This window comes from Strongylocentrotus purpuratus, unplaced genomic scaffold (genome assembly GCF_000002235.5).
Source record: "Strongylocentrotus purpuratus isolate Spur 01 unplaced genomic scaffold, Spur_5.0 spur5_scaffold_2, whole genome shotgun sequence".
Classification (NCBI taxonomy): Eukaryota; Metazoa; Echinodermata; class Echinoidea; order Camarodonta; family Strongylocentrotidae; genus Strongylocentrotus; species Strongylocentrotus purpuratus.
In genome coordinates this window covers 30,987,595-31,005,940 of record NW_022145605.1, presented here as the reverse complement: position 1 = coordinate 31,005,940, position 18,346 = coordinate 30,987,595, and the positions used below count along the sequence as shown (strand labels likewise).

General features: G+C 37.8%; 1 protein-coding gene across 1 annotated transcript in view; it reads left to right on the top strand.

The window, feature by feature from the left end:
• LOC592544 (ecotropic viral integration site 5 protein homolog) overlaps positions 1-18,346 on the top strand; it is a 43,803-nt gene that overhangs the window by 22,040 nt on the left and 3,417 nt on the right. The window contains exons 6-7 of the mRNA XM_030992194.1: positions 13,457-13,597; positions 15,964-16,078. Of these exons, the coding sequence (XP_030848054.1) occupies positions 13,457-13,597; positions 15,964-16,078 (256 nt within the window). The remainder of the gene's footprint in view (positions 1-13,456; positions 13,598-15,963; positions 16,079-18,346) is intronic.

The window sequence follows — 18,346 nt, the reverse complement described above, 5'->3', positions numbered from 1 at the left end:
CTCTTTCTCAGAACTCAACCTTCTCTTTAAAGGTACTATGTCCCTTTTGCAGCCAACCTCAAATTCTGTAGAACTTTGCAGGAATTATGAATATGTCATGTATGTCCTATCTGTGAAATTTAAACGTTAGCAGTGTCCTCATATTCAAATTATGCAAGGAAACCCGTTTACTTGCTAGACTTCACTGTCAGACACTATTGAGTATAAATATAAATATAAATAAATATATATTTTAGTTTTATTTCAGTGTTGCCATGCACAGCTCTCTTTGAGCTTTCCAGAACCAAATTCCTAATCGATCCTGGATTTCCTGTTCTTTTTCTTTTCAATTCTTTCTTTTCTTCTCTTTTCTTCTCCTCTCCTCTCCTCTCCTCTTCTGCCCTCTCCTCTTCTGCCCTCTCCTCTCCTGCCCTCTCCTCTCCTCTCCTCTCCTCTCCTCTCCTCTCCTCTCCTCTCCTCTCACCACTTCTTCTCTCATCTCTTCTTCTCTCCCCTCCCCTTCCCTCTCCTCTCCTCTCCTCTCCCCACTTCTTCTCTCATATCTTCTTCTCTCCCCTCCCCTTCCCTCCCCTCCCCTTCCCTCTCCTCTCCTCTCCTCTCATCTCTCCTTCTCTCCCCTCCCCTCTCCTCTCCTCTCCTCTCCTCTCCTCTCATCTCTCCTTCTCTCCCCTCCTCTCCTCTCCTCTCCTCTCCTCTCCTCTCCTCTCCTCTCCTCTCCTCTCCTCACCTCTCTTTTCCTGCATCGACCGCAGTACAAGCAAATCATAATCACTTGAAGCCAGTTCCTCTCCTCAAGAGTTGAAATCCAAATCCATTACCACCAGACCTCGATATGATGGGGAAAAGATATCATCAAATCCTGTCCCGCGTACGCTATCTGCCAAATACTGATCAACGTCTTCTTTCTGTTTGTCAGGGGAAATGTTAAAGTTCATCATCCCAACATGGATGTGTCTTTCCGTTGTAATATTCCTGGCTGAGGTGCACTCACATGACAACACTTGCCTAATTTGAAGCCCTAATTGAACCTCGTTGGGAGGGGAAATGAATCCCGCTATTTCGAGACTGGTGCCGGGCTAGCAACAGATGAAAGAAGGAAAGTTATTCCTTCCCATTCCTTGATATGAATTGTACATGTATGCATTGTAGCTGTTGGCAAATATTCACAAGTGTCTATTTCAGTGAATCTAGCACAAACTAAGAGAACATCCATGTAGTTTAGGTAGAAATCCCTTTGACCTGTTCATGTACAGGTACATGTACATTGACAACTAAGGTAATATTCTTTAATTAATGAGATACTTAATTTCCTTTTTCCCAAAGTGGTCAACAGGAGTTTTCAAGTTCTATAAGTACATTTTTTGCTACATGTAGGCTGCATTCAATCAAATACTTAATTTTAATCTGTCTTCCCTTTTTTTTTTCTCATATCTTTTGAGCATCGTCAGTGTATCTTGCCTGTGAACATGCATGTCTCTTCCTGTCTACCGGTATGTAGATATACATGTATCTCTGTAATGTTGTTACATGTACAGGTCTACAATTGTACATGTTCACAAAAGTGCATGCAGGTATTAGGGGAGGAGGGTTTGGGGGGTGGGGGTGGGGGAGAGACTGAGCATAGCAGCTGCCCGTATCAAATAAATGAGGGCATCTTGCTGGGAATCCCCCATCTCCCTATTCTACAGAACCCTGTTAATTTGCCACTAAACTCTGTCACTAGGCCTGCTTCATCAGCTCGAGATTGCCAAAAAGCCCGCTATTTCTGATTTGGAAAAAATTAGCCAGATCACGAAATAGCGGGATATTTGGCAGGTGAAGATTCAAATAGCGGGATATTTACTTGGGAAATCATCCCAAGATAAATATCTTAGGCTAGTTTGCAAAATAGCATGCTATTTGTCCGGTCTGTCTTCACCAGCCCTAAGACTCGCACTATGAACACTGAGCAAAATATCTCTAGCTAATTTCTCAAGCTCGAGTTTCGAGCTGATGAAGACGCGATCTTTGACTTTGGGCTAATTTCCCGAATCAGAAATAGCGGGCTATTTGGCAATCTGGAGCTGATGAAGACATAACTTATGTCTTTCTTCTCTTGCTGCACAAATGTTTGACAAGATCTATCAGCGACCGGGCCCGTGTGTTGCAGGGACAGTAGGGAGGGAAGCCAGCAACAAAAACAGGATGCCATCATTTACAGGCTCCCTCACCTTAATTCATCAAACTACATGGATATGCAAGGAATGGCAACAATTGCCTTGGATTAGTGTCTTAATGTGTTTGTGAAGGAATAGTGAATCATCCATTAAGTTTTTGCGCCAGGAGTGCTCCATTTTTGCCTTAGTACAATGTGCATTTGTACATACAGTAGTGAATAGTTTTCATCACTATTTAATTACCTAAATGTAAAATTTAATAACATGGATGACCAAAGTTAGTTTTACTCAGAGATAGGAATGAGGAGTGAGGGGAACATACAGGGTAGTACATGAATAATAATAACAAAATAAAAACTGCTGTGCAGATGTACATGTACATGTATTTCAGGGGGGGGGGGGGGTACATGCTCTGCCCTCTCTAAATATGTGAGAAATATTATGCAAATGTAATGGCCCTTTCCTTGTAAAACCAACGATGAGTAGTATTAGAGAGTTAGTTATTGAATAATGGATTGGAAGCCATGTGACTTTTACATTTATACCGGCAGTAGGCTATTTTTCTAAATAAAAACAATTCTAGATATGATTTAGAATACACATCTTTGCAAAATTCACTGCATAGGTGGCAGGTGCTCATAATGTGAACCGAACATCATGCCCAGCCATTCAAAATTTTGTAAATGGTTGTCACACTTTCCAATGTCATCGTTCCCCATGAAGGAAAGCATCAGATGTACCAGTATATGATAATTGTAGCATTTTGTGATGAATACGAAATATGCATTAAAGGTAATACAAAGTTTTGGTATTGGGTCATGAATTTGGTTCAAATGAACATATTGGAAGCAAATACGATCCTACGATATTGAGTGATCGTTGTCGCGGTTGAAAACGAGTCTAAAGTTTTGAAATTGTAAATAATAAAGTCTTTATGTTGTATAGCTTCCTCTCAAGGTAAAGATATTAATTAAGCTATAAAACAATGTTTAATGACTAAAATCGACCGATAAGCTATTCCCGTTTGGAAATTATATATCACAACTACATATTCTGAGATTTTCATTGTCGCAGCTAACATTGTACGGCCGTAGGCGCTTTACCTGGAGCACCGGTAAATTTGTATTTTCAATTTTTCTCGAAAGCAGAAGTGTTTCAGGGGCTAATTTTTCTAGTGCTTATAATACATCCACAGGGGCATCCAAATATATCAAAATGGTAAAGAATCACTATCCACCCAATTTTCAAAATTTCCCAAAACTTTGTATTACCTTTAAAGGAGCGTCTGTTATTGTTGAATATTGTCTGTGCTAATGGCTTGGAGCCCAAAGTACAGTGTTATGAGTCAGTATGTATCACTGGCCAAGACAAACCTTTGCCAAGAGGATGCTGTCTTGGGATCAGGCTTCTTCAAGCCGTGTCCTCTCTCTCTCAATGAAATTTCAACCAAAATAATACTCCACATCCTTGCCAAGATTGATCAAAACTCTTGTTGCATATGTACGTACATGTAATGTCAAACCTGTCTAGTGACCGCCCAAGGGAAACACAAAAAGTGGTCTTTGTAGACAGGTTCCTTAAGTACATATTTCAATGAGAAACCATTTTTGAGGGAAACAAAAAAAGTGGTCTTTGTAGACAGGTGGTTATTAAAGGCATCGTTTAACAATGTTAAATCTGAGATGCACGGCCCTACGCGTCATCAGTGTCTGTGATATGGTGTAATATTGAAGCCCTAAAAAAAATGCGCTTCAAAATGATCAAGAATTGCCTCAAAAAGTAAAAATCTTTGAGTGACTGTTTTACCATACTCCTTTTCCCCAATAGACTGTAGTGTTATGCCAAACGGTTTTCAAAATTTGTAATTCCATGCATAAATATCTTGATAATCAGACAGGCGATTGGCTTGTAAAAAACATGGAGTTCCTGACTGACCTAAAGGTTTATAATTATCATTGCAGCATGAGCTAAATCCAGGATTTTGTTTCAGAATCTGAGACAAAGTTACCCGGTACCGGATCCCTTTAAAAGCAGGTTTGACTGTACAAGTGTGCATTTTCAGTAAAGTCATGTTTCTGTACATGTATGAAAATGATGATTTATTCATTTATTTCTATTATGATCATCCATGCTCCTTTAGCATGCAAACTACTGTACATGTGTATGTATTGACATAATTTGTCAGTGTTCCTGTAGTATTCCCCTGACTTTACCTCTGTGACTTACATGTATCTGTACATACTTTATGATTTTTTTTTTAAAAGTCCTACCAGGTTTTGTACTGGTAGAACTCACTGCACCTGGGTAGAGAGAGTCAACTACATAAAATGCATTCTTTACAGACTGCCACATACTGTACATGTACATGTTGTACATTGGGAAGACTTACAGTACTCTGAAGGCTTTGTGGTGGAGCTGCACACTGAGTCAGTATGTATCACGCCTCAAGCCAGTCTGAGCCAAAAAGGATTTCATCGTGAAGCAGTGTCTCCTCTAGCCATCTACATGTACTCTCTCCCGGAATGTCAACAAAATATTCTCCATCATCGGAGCCTAGATTATTGACAATTTTTGTGTCGTACTGTACACCTGTAGCAAATGTAAACATGATGGGTATACTCGTCGCTACATGTAACTACTTATTTATTCATACCCTTACCAAGTTTTTTAATTTTGTAAGTATGAGAAAAAATTATTTGTCCAATTTAGAATGTGACGTACACTGTACACTGAAAGTATTCAACAAAGGCCCTTATTCAACCAGTCTACCTTTCAGTCTGTACTTACAGGTGTACTTAAAAGACACACAGAAAAACATAAACTGTACATGTATGGTAACTATATCTTTAATTGCATGGATAATGTAGTAAAATTAATAGTAAATGACAACAACCTGTTATCAAATAGTGCACTGGATGTTGAAACAAGATAATATATTGTTTTAGAATTACCCTGATTTAACTATTTGTTGGAGCTATTGTTTGTGTTGTACTTGGAATGTACAATATACTGTACCATCAGGTTTTCTATTGGTAGAATTCACTCCACCTGGATTGAGAGAGTCAACTGTACATAAAATGCATCAAGGGACTACTATTCAATGTTCAGAGTTATATATTCAATACTGGGGGAGATGTGGCTTTGTTACTGTCGTTCAGAGTCAGAATTTATCACTCTATGTACATGTATATGCTTTCTGTATCAAGGGGAATCCATATTGAAGTCACGTCATGTGTCCGCTTTCCATTGCTGTGTCAACAGAACGCTCCAAATCATCGTAGCCAAGATTATTAGAAATCTTGTCTGTCATAACTTATGAATATGTACATGTACATTGGATGAAGATGAACATGCATAATGCTCAGACATTCAAGCTCAGGAGATTGTGTATCATAGGAAATGCGGGGGGCCCTGTGGTTTCTTCACTTGGCTTTCATTCAAGTGGTTAAGAGTTCAAATCTTCCCCCCTGCTTATCTTGTCAGACAAAACATTGTATTTGTTGTTATTTCTCTGGACCCTGGTGTACTGAAAAAGGAATCATTCATGAAAATGATTCCCTGGATATTTTAATCACAATGAACACAGCCATGTTAAAGGTACTATGTCCCTTTTGCAGCCAACCTCAAATGGTGTAGAACTTTGCAGGAATTATGAATGTGTCATGTACATGTATGTCCTATCTGTGAAATTTAGACATTAGCAGTGTCCTAATATTCAAATTATGCTAAGAAATCCATTTACTTGCTAGACTTCACTGTCAGACACTTTTGAGTGAGTGACTGGCTTTTTTTCTTCTTTGGTAATAACATACATAACATGAGCTGTAAAGGGTACATGAGCATTTGTCTACATCAATAACCCACTTCTTGTGATGGCCAAAATTAAACTGATTGAATCTTTGCGCAGCATAAAACGTATAACCATTCGGTACAATGGTCTGAAAATCAAGACCATTACTTATTCGCTCTATAGCTTTTACCGTAAGTTGATTTGACAACTAATAGTCGTTATTTTCCCACTTGAAGACATTTTCAAGCCCCACCTTTTTTTAAGGGAAGTTCTGAATTAGTATTGTCTTTCCAATGCCGTTGGAATTTAACATTTTCATTTTTTGGGCCTGCAAATGGGACATACCGGTAGTACCTTTAAAGCTTATCTGCCATAGTTTACAGGAGGGATTATACCGCCCTGCAAGGTCACTGGACAGGTGGTTATCTCATCAACTCAGCTCTCAGTTAACATAAGAAAAAGAGGATCATGGGGGACCAATGGTCACCAATTAGGCATTGTTTGTTATATAGAGGGCGCAAGTAGCTACAAGTAGTGCAGTGGGCCTTTAAAGCTAGTTTGTCTTTGTCCTGAAGATACATGTACATGTATGGAGTGTAGTGTCAGGATTCTACTATTTCTAGCACATCACAATTTTTTGTGGTGCTCTCCAAATGTCACGTACATGTAGAGTAGACCTTTCCATAGACGTTACAGTTTAGGTCTATCCACATGCTGAATGACACTTGTGGTTTCCTGTCGTAATCAGTAAACCTCATCAGAAGGGAAGGTCCCAAATTGGCAGCGTTGGAGCACGAGGCTGAAACCAAGCAAATCAGTCATTGTAAAGGTTGACCTGTCATGTGGAACATGGGGAGGGGGTTCTGTATGTTTGGCTACTTGGAAGTGTAATAAAAAATTATGAAACTGTTCGTCAAGGATTATAGATGCTTTGATTTTGCAAGCGTAGACATAATAATACTATGCTTTATTTTGAAGTGTACCAATCGCTGAAGAAAATAAAATCTGTGAATAGCTATAATTTATAAAATCAACATCCAAATACTTTACCTGGCATTTTAAAGGTAAACTGATAAAGACTTTTCTGACTACTGCTACTGCTGCTGGAGCGCATTGCCACTACTGGTGTTCCATTATGATTACCCTACAGCACTCAAGCATTTTAATTCCTGCCAGGTACCCATTTTCCTCACCTGGGTGGAGTGTGGCAAATGTAGATTAATGTTTTGCTAAAGGACATTAGTGCTGCAACAGAGATTCAAACCTTGTGGTTTACAGTCCGGAGACTACCACTACCACTGCCACCAACATCGCCACTACCACTGATGCTACCACTACTACTGCCACCACCACCATTTCCACCGCAAATATCACTACTTCTACCACTTTATATACAAGTGGAATGATACTTCCTTATTCTGCATCTGGACCTAGCATCATGTTGATGATGTTGCCAGAGGCAACGTATCCCATGACGTGGCCGAGTTAGTGATGCAAGTCCCTTGCCAGTGCCACATTAGAGAGCAGTAGAAGATAAACGTGACCTGACAGCCTCATCGCTCATTCATCGCCCTCATCATCATCATGAAGAGGGGGATGATTAACGGGCCACTCACACTAGAGAAAAATTATCAAAAATATGTATACTGATAAAGAAACATCAATGCATTAAAGGGATTGGGTAACTTTGTCTCAGATTCTGAAACAAAATCCTTGATTTAGCTCATGCTGCAATGATAATTATAAACCTTTTGGTCAGTCAGGAACCCCATGACTTTTACAAGCCTATCACCTATCTGATTATCAAGAAAATTATGATTGGAAATTGAAACTTAAAAATTTGTTTTCCTAATGGTTTTTATAATACTACAGTCTATTGGGGAAAATGGGTATGTTAAAACCGGTCACGCAAAAATTTGTACTGTTTTGAGTAGGGCTGTGCACAACAGTGTAATGAGGTACCCGAGTACACTCCCAGGCTCACAGGCGAATACTCGAGTATTCGGACGCCATGTTTTTTTATAATTTTTTTGAATTTTTTTGAATTTTTTTGAATTTTTTTGATTTTTTTTGAATTTTTGGATTTTTGGATTTTTTTCCTTTTTTGAATTTTTTTGTCACTACCATACCACTCGGCAGTTTCTCAGGTCCCTCGCGCAGCTCGCTGAAAACGCATGCAACTTTACTCTGAGTTGCAGTTGAAGGCGCCGATTTAATAAGAATAATAACAGTAAACAATGCTGTTTTAAAAACCAAAGATGGCAGAATAATCCATTTTCCTCCAAGTCCAAACAGAAATCTGGACATTTGGTCCCAGTTTCTGAAAGGTGAGTTTGACAGTGCTTGAGTTGGGAAACATTTTTACCGACGGTACCATGCCAGCGGACGCTGCTCTCCCTGGCACGGGTAAGCGTGGGCCTGGACATTTTTTATTTTTTTTGCGGCCGAATATTCGGGTACAAGAAATCGTACCCGAGTAGTTGTCAACCGTGCGGGTACTCGAGCATTCGACTACCCGTCGCAGCCTTAGTTTTGAGGCACTTCATGATCATTTTGAAGCGCCATTTTTTTCAGGGCTTCAATATCACACCATATCCCAGACATTGATAACATGTACAGTTGTAGGGCCATGCATCTCAGATTTAACATTGTTAAACGATGCCTTTAAGAATTAAAAGAAACGCCAATGCATTAATGAATTATTGCATACATGCAGTAATAAAGGCATGAACAAGAACATCATATTGAGAACTGCATGTACATGTAGCTTGGGGAAGGTCAGCTCTCATTAGTGTCAGCTATTGTCAATGGAATTGTTTAAAGGTACTATGTCCCTTTTGCAGCCAAACTCAAATGCTGTAGAACTTTGCAGGAATTATGAATATGTCATGTATGTCCTATCTGTGAAATTTAAATGTTAGCAGTGTCCTCATATTCAAATTATGCAAGGAAACCTGTTTACTTGCTAGACTTCACTGTCAGACACTATTGAGTGACTGACTGGCTTTTTTTCTTCTTTGGTATAAATAACATACATGAAAAGAGTTGTAAAGGATACATGAGCATTTGTCTACATCAATAACCCACTTCTTGTGATGGCCAAGATTAAACTGATTGAATCTTTGCGCAGTATAAAACGTATGACCATTCAGTACAATTGTCTGAAAATCAAGACTATTACTTTTGGGCTCTATAGCCCTAAAGTCGATTTGACAACTAATAGTCGTTATTTTCCCACTTGAAGACATTTTAAAGCCCCACCTTTTTTAGGGAAGTTCTAAATTAGTATTATCTTTCAAATGCAGTTGGAATTTAACTTTTTCATTTTTTGGCCTGCAAATGGGACATAGTACCTTTAAAGGTGAAAACTAGAGCTGACCTGTCTTATCAGTACGCAGTCACAAGAAGCTCCCACCTATAATCGTTCGGTATAATGTTCACACAGGCAGTTGACCCTGTTCCTCTAAACAATGCTTAAAAGTGCATCATTTACCGGTACTAATTTTGTGATATACATGTACATGTACTGTACTGCATTCAGATGAGGAAAAAAAATGAATTACTTATTACTTTTGCTAGTCTAAACAGTAATTTGACATTTTCTCCTGACAAAATTGCTCCAGGCGTCATTTTGGTTACAATAGATTCAGGTTAGGTCAAGAACAACCTTTGTTTAAATAGTATGCATAAAATTTGAATATGTTAAAGTAAACTGGTCTAATGTCTCACAGCATGTGTTGCTACTTGCTAGAGCAAGTGTTGTACAATCGAGGTACCAGATAACCAGTCCCAGGTACATGTACCAGAGGTGCCAACCAGTACGATTTAATCGTATTTAGTACGATAATAAGAGTGGAATACGATAATACAATATCATCTCTTAAAATACGATTTTTCACCAAATTTTTCTCTTTTTTTAATTTTTAAAATTTTTGTTAATACCTATAAAAACCACGGAATCGCATTAAAACATGAACAAGTAAACCCCCGCAGCCCCAACAAAAACTTTGCTTTACAAGAGCAAGAGCAAACATTTTACTTGACTGTACGTACCAGTATCACATTTTTCTGAAATTTTACTGGCCCGGGGCCAACTGACCATTGGTAGTGTCGAGTTTTCTTGAAAATCTGATTTTTCTCTCCAAAATCTGATTTTTTAGGATACCGTATTTGCCGGCGTAAAGGCCGCACCTCCGCATAGGCCGCACTCCCGATTTTGACATTTAAAAAAAAAAAAAAAAAAAAAAAAAAAAACATTTTTTTTTTGTTTTGTTGTTGTTTTGCTGCCGAAAACCATCGCGTGGAAGGACCTTCATTTAACATCGAGGTGCAGTTAAAGGCGCTGATTTGTGCTTGTAAACTTGTCACAAATAATAGTAACAATGTCGTTTTTAGAAGAATGTGTAAGATCATTAATGTGAATTAAAAACAATAAAGTACCTATGGTACCAGTGGTGTACCTTGTGGTACACCATTTGTTATAGAAAAAATTTGAGGAACTATTATTATAAACTACATATTGAGATCTATTAGAAAGATTACTTTCAAACCAAGATGACAGTCAAATTTTAGTGTTGTTGTAGTTTCCGAGTGGTGAGTCAACACACTGATTACTGAGCTGGGAGACATTGCCAGGCATAGCGCCATAAATCGAAAAAAAAAAAAAAAAAAAAAAAAAAAAAACTTTTTTTACTCTTTCGCCGCATAGGCCGCACCCCGACTTTTTGATATTTTCTCTTCCAAAAATACTGCGGCCTATCCGCCGGCAAATACGGTACTCAGTCTGTTTTTTTGTGTCAAGAGGTTGGCATCTCTGCATGTAGCGATAACCAGTCTAAACGGGGTTAGGATTGCCCGATTGTCTCACCATCTGGCTGGTGTACATGTACCCTATCCTGGGAGAGTGCAAACATGATCATGCTTTTAATATTACCTCCACCATACTCATAGCCTTGATCATGACAACCTCAATTAATACAGGAATGTTGCTTGAACCGTAGGCCAAGTTCATGCAGTGCCTAACACTACATCCATCCATGCAAAGTTATTTAAATTAATCCTAGTTTGTTGCAGTTATATGCACTTCTAGATTAATACCTGAATAGATCATTCTCGACAGCTGTTCCTTTTATTTTATTACTATTTATAGTTAGTATGTGTCCACCATGTGTATGTTAATGGTAGTTTTCTTGACTGTACCGAGTGTAACAAGTATCCATATTGGCCTACATACTGGATATACATGTACACATGTACCAGAGTATGATATGTCTTTGACTATTACACAGTGTACTGTACACTGTACTATGAAAAAGTATTGATGTACATGTATGCCCTTTTGTGCTAAGACCTTCAAACAGATCATGATAAATGTAGTAAATTTGATACAGCGAACAGAATTTTGGTTTTGAAAGCAACTTAAACCAGTGGTGTTCTATATTTTGAAAGTGTTGAGGGTTAAAAATCAAAACAAAACAAAACCAATTATAAATATAAGTTGATGTAGATTTCTGAGCGAAACATGAACGTGGGTGTTACAAAACTGCAGGATCAAGACCACTTTTACTTTGGAGCAAACCAAATATGGGCACCATTTATCAATGTGTACCGGTACTCTTGAATTATTTAGAGAACTCAATACACCAATTTATATCTATTTACACTTGTACTGTCATTACAGTAGTAACAATGTTAAAATGTTGGAGAATCCCAATAACGAAAGAGAGAAAGGAAATCTGTAAAACAGGAGTGTAAGAGAAGGGGAGAGGGAGAGAGAGAGAGAGAGAAAGAGAGAGATAGAGAAGAAAAGGAGTGGGATAGACAGTGAGTGAGAGAGAGAGAAGGAGAGGGAGAGAAGGAGAAGAGGTTGAGAGTGACGGACTAGTACAATACAAGGATCAGTCGTTGAAACGCACTGTGCATGACTGCGTGGCTAATGCAGTTTAAAACTGGGGTAATAATCGCCAAACAATGCACTATGATGTGAAGGAAATAATATCATCACTGCATATGGTTGGGTTTTGGGGTTGGTAGACCAATTGACTTGTTGACAATGGTATTTCTGAGCTGAATCGTGAACTCTACTATTTTAAATTTCTTTTGATTTTGTTTTGTTTTGTTCACCCTGGTCAAACTGTCAAGTTAAATGGTATTTAGCAATGGTTGAATTGATTTAGGTGTCCTAATTATAGTGGATATTGGTATTTGAGGAATTTTACTTTTGTTTGGAAAATGTATACAATTTCAGTATTTTATTGTCTTCTATGATAATAGGAATTTCGGTGAAAACAATACTACTTTTCAGTAATACTTTGGTAATTTTGGCATAGGCATATTATATTTGTAGATTGTGTCAAAAAGCAGCTTTAAAGAATATTAAAGATATTGCTTCAATTACCATAATCAAGGAGAGGCATCTTCTTTCATTTTGTTCAATTCTTTGTAATTTCACTCCAAAACCATTGACCTAAAGATAGACAATTTTATCACCTTACCATGACCCCCACCTTTATACTGACTATACCACTGGCCATAGACACTCTGGGTGGATGTCAAATTTAGAGTGGAAATTCAACAAGGAAATCATTAATTCCTGCAGACTTGAGAGAGAGAGAGAGATATGATTTGATATGATGGACAGGCTTGTTGGCATTCTGACCTCTGCAGTGGCAAAGGCCTTTCCTTACAGTAGCAAGATAAAGACAGATATCATGAAGGTTTCCATGTTTGTTTATACTTGTTGTTTATAAACAAATTTATGCACAAGATTTGCAGTGGAGCTCTTTGTTGTTTGGATCCACTGTATGTGACAGATATGAATACATGTACCTGTAGTACTGTACTGTAGAAGGGTTTGTAGACATTTGGTCTACAACCAGTTACCAGTTCGTCTACTACCCAATTAGTATATTCCTATATGATCTATACCCAGCCCGTCTACTATCCACATGGTCCAATAATCATTGGTCTACTTTTCATTTGGTATAATGAGCATTTAGGCTATAAGTCATTTGGTCTATTTTCCATTTGGTCTAATCTCCAATAAGTCTATTACCCATTTGATCTATCACTCAATTGGTCTTGATGCCAGTTGGTCCAGAGCCATCTATGCACAGAGTTTGGCCAACTTGGTTCGAGTTGGGACACAATATGGCAACTACTGCTTTGTTTGGCAAGCACAAAAGAAGAGAATATATGCCATGTTGTGACCCAGTGAAACCAAGTTGGCAAAACTCTGTGTATAGATGGCTCAGAGTTGGTCTATTCCCAGTTTGTGTAATGCCCATTATGTCTACCATCCATAACACTAGTTCTTATAATCATTTGATGATTATTATTATTAATGATAAAATAATAATAATATTTAATTTTTATATAGCGCTTAGTGCAAATGTCTCTAAGCGCTTTACAAATATACTATTACCCCGGTCATTGGATTCAGTGATAAAATGATCATGCTCTCAAATTCATATAAGTTTCCACCATATTTCAACCTTTTCTCTCTTTGTAGGAGGCATTTTGGTGCATGGTCCAAATCTGTGAACGCTACTTGACGGGTTACTACAGCCCTGGGTTAGAGGCTGTTCAGGTGGATGGTGAAGTCCTGTTTGGTCTCGTCAAGAAAGTTCTACCTTCGACACACAAACATATGGTGAGTACCGCTAGATGAGATGTAATGGTCACTTTGGACAGAAGAAAATTGAAATAAATTAATAGCTTTACTCACAATCAGCAGTTCATTTAAAGTTTTCACTACTTTATGTCAGAAAAATTTGTGAATTGCAAATAACGGTAAATGACGTAAAATGACAGCCACAGAAATAACTTATTTGAAGAAAAAAAGTCATTTGAGTTTCAGTTTTTGTTAATTATTTAATTATTCATTATTTTATTTATTCGTTTATTCAATTCTCATATTTATTCCTTTTTTGTTTGTTTGTCATTAACATTTTAACATTACATTTCATGTAAAGAAAATGTTTTGGTTTAACAATTAAGGCTGATATGTTGCTTTTGATAATACTTATTTAAAGTCTAGTACTATCTTCGCTATGATACATGTAGTCTAGGCAAAGTGAACCGATTACAGTTTGAGACCAATTCCAAACAAGTGCAGACTGTCTTGTTCTCTTTCTTCATTAATATTCATTTCTTCATTTTGTTCAAAGACTTGAGATTGTCATGACGCTGACCTCGAATCTGTTTCTATTTTTCTCCTTTGTTCTTGAAATGATTAAAAACTATTCCACCCACATATTCTCCCTAATTACAAATAGAAACCAATACTGAAAAGAAACCTGTAATTATTATTTTTAAATCTCTTCCTCTACTCGTATTACATTGCCTTATGTTCTGAAAGCTTTCTTCTTAATGGCCAGCAAATGTATGCAAAAACATCTACTATAATTCTACACTTTTCATTTTCTCTTTAGGGGTCGGAAGCAAAATACGAGGGGTCTATCGACTCTTTTATATTTTGTCAGATCTCTGATAGTATAGAGCTCTGTATAACAAATGCATTTTGTACTGCTCTGTTGGTTCACTTTCTTCAATCTTTTTTAAGATAACATCATCATCAGATATCAGAAAATGGGACATTTTCTAGCCTACAAGCTATAGAAACGATCACTGAATAAATCTTTTGTGGTCATCACATAAATATATACTGTATTAATTTCTATGAATTTCATCAGATATTATGAATTACTTTAAATGATCAAGCTATTGCTGGACTTTTAAAGAAGCAAGTTTCAATGCTTCCCTAGATGATAACTGCTGATTTAATTTCCATCAGATTTTGATCTAGATATCCAGGAAATATTAGATCAACATGTCACTTTCAGATAGATCTGTCATACTCATGTGCACTTCTCTATTTTTCTTCTTTGAAGCGAGCTATTTTGCTAACATCATTCCATTCCGTGTTTACATGAGTGTGCACTTTATGCTCCTTTTATATGGAACAAAAAGAGGGATAGTTGCGTTACTCTCAACAATGATCAGTGGACTTTGCTATTAAAATGACATTATACCCTTATTCTTTACCATACCATAAAAGGTTCTGCAAAACTGTCTCATGTTGCCTTTCATGAACAAGAAGAATGAGGGATAGTTACTTAACTCTTAACGATAATCAGCAGTCTTCGGTTACTGACATACTATACTGCTATTACTTGGTTTTGAATCAGAAGAAACTCAGTCCGAACCATGTCTGATTCAGAATGAATCATGAAAGGGCGATGTTGTATTTTTTGTTAAAGAGTCATTGATACTTAGATATCTTTAGCAAAGATAATCTTTCATATGTCCCTACAATCATGTTGCATATAATGCAGTACTTCAAAATGGTAATATTTGGGATTTGCCGAGTGTAACTTCATTGGGATTCTAGAAATTACTAGATATTAAATGCATGAAACTAAAATTTGTATAGAAGCCTTTAATTCTTTAGCCAAGAAAGAAGCCTCGCAAATGGAAATAAATGAAAGCGCATTATCTATCTGGAATTTAAATGTAAATGTACATTGTACACGTGCTGGACTTTGTGTCTTGCCACCATTATCTCATGATCATTGTTTTGCTCTTTTCTCATCCTGTTTCTCTCCCCCCCCCCCCTCCACCCTTTCTTCTTTCTATCTCTCTCTTCCCCTCCTCCTCCCCTCCCCCTCCTCCTCCCCTCCCCCTCAACTCTCTATGTTTCTCTCCTTTTCTGTCTGTCTGTTTCCCCCTCTCTTTGACACACACACACACTCTCTCTCCCTCACTCCCTCCCCCTCCCTCCCTCCCTTTCTCCCTCCCCTCCCTCACTTTCTCCCTCCCCATCTCTCCATTCCCCCTCCCCATCTCTCCCTCCGCCTCTTCCCTGTTTCTTCCCCCTCTCCATTCTCCCTCCCTCCCTCCTTCCCTTCCTCCCTCCCTTCCTCCCTCCCTCCCTCCCTCCCTCCCTCCCTCCCTCCCTCCCTCCCTCCCTCCCTCCCTCCTTCTCTTTCTGTCTATCTCTGCTTGAACCCTAAACAGAAGAAGCATCGTATAGAGCCCATCCTGTACATGACAGAGTGGTTCATGTGTCTCTTCGCCAGGACGTTACCTTGGACTTCCGTTCTCAGAGTCTGGGATATGATCTTCTGTGAAGGTGAGCCTATTATTTAACCCATTCACTACTGACTTAGATTCTCAGGGTGGTCCTCTCAAAAGTGGACGAACTTTAGTCCATGGTTTAATCCTCGACTAAGTATGGAATGCCAAATGTCCATATGAATATGTTTTTGAATAATTTAATCTGTCACTAAATTTAAAATAAAATATAATAACATAATTAATAAACAACAATATACATGTAACTATGATATAATTATGTTATCATGGTAATTTAGGGACATTTCAAATTATTCAAAATATATTCATATGGACATTTGGCATTCCATACTTAGTCGGTGGATTAAACCAAGGACTAAAGTTAGTCCGCTTTCAAGAATACCACCCTCAATTCCATCAATGTTATGCAGCCACCACCCCACACTCAGGCAATATAGTCTTCATTGCCCCAGTAACTTGGTACAAACCACCCATATGTGAATATGTATTGTGGGCACGATAGTTATGATTGGGACACCTTTTCTGGGGGGGTTTTATTCACAGATATCCCCAGCATATGAGGTTTTCACCATCAACTTCAATTTCTTTAGAAATTAATCTGCTTTTCCTTCATGTACATGTACTTCGCGTTTCCGCTCTCAAAGTTTGACAGAATTGGGGTACACATGCGTGGAAGTCAATAATTTTTATCATACATATATTTTTGTGGACTACAGGGATACAGATATTTTTGGAAGTTATAGTTTTGGTTAATTCACACAGGCTACTTTACATGTTCGCATATGTATGCATTGCCAGTTCGTTATAACAAATTGCAAAATTTGTGACCTTACAACAATTGGGAAATTTGCAAAAGCGAAACCCTCATGAAAATAAAAGCTCATACTACACTGCATTGATGATGCATACTATCTCATGTCACATTATCCAACAAGACACAGATCTCTAAAAATACATTCATGAAACGGATGAGACCTTTGATTAGATTGTCTTTCAGATTATTGAGTGACTTCCAGATTTGGGATTTTATAGCAAGGAAAGGGATATCCCAACCTAATACCAAGTTTGGCATATCATTTCCATTTTTTGATCAAATCTTCCGTCATAGGCCTACTAGATGTGTCACACAAACGAGTTTAGTTACTTTCGTATCAAACTTGTAGGATAGGATTACTGATAGTAATCTGTCTATGGTAGATAATGAAAGTGAAAGCCGGCAAAAATATGAAATATATTAATTATGTGCTTCAATTGGTTTATTAAGGGCTTGTCACATTGGACTGAAACAAAATAGCTTTTTGATTTTTTTTCTTCAAATAAGTCTCCTGGAATGTGTTTGAAAAAGGTATCCATTATTGGTTTGCAATGCCAACAATCAGCATATATTTGTGAAAATGGAACATGAAGCACCAATATCAAACCCCTTTTCCATATTGCATTTAAGCTTCAGGAGAGCGATTTGGGAACAATTTCATACTTTATCATATTTATCTTTTAATTTTCAACTCTTTTCTTTACAGTTTTAAATAAAACAGCACTTTTCTTCTGTAAAGTGCCAAGAATTACGACAAAGTCTAATGCTTATTGAATTAGATGAAGTCTCAGCCCAAAACGAGAATATTTCTCAACTAATTTCATATTGGTCTTACAGGGTTTCAAAAGCCACATACATTGCATTGATTTGATTGTACATGTAGGTCGTGTTTATAAATGACTCTGTAAAACAAAAGCTTGAAATCAAACTATGCTTTGTCACAATTGCACTTCTGCCTTTACGGAGATAATGACAGGTTTGTTGGACTTCCATTTGATGATGAGCTATCAATTTAGCTTAAAGAGAAGGTTGAGTTCTGGGAAGAGGTGAAAAATAATTTGTGGGCATTACTCATTCTTATTATGCAAGTGTGGAAGAACATCAGTTAAGACGTGTTCCCTGAAAAGCATGGCTCTTCAAATGCCTTCATATTCTAAATATGCATGTAACATCGTAAAAATCGGGGGGGGGGGGGGGGGGGGGCCGGCTTTTTACGCCACATGTTCGTGTAGTCCCATATACATCTTTCTGTGCAAGTGTTTGTAACTTTACCAAGACTTGGCCAAATTTCTTATCATTTTGATGATTCCAGAACCTTGCAATACACACAAATTCTTATATGCTAGATGATCAACCTTTTCTGGTCGGTTCCACACCGTTTCTTTCACAATGCAATCGCATGACCAGAACTCAACTTGATCTTTAAAGTGACTCGGTATCATTGCTTCTGATTCTGAAACAAAATCCTGGATTTAGCTCATGCTGCAATCA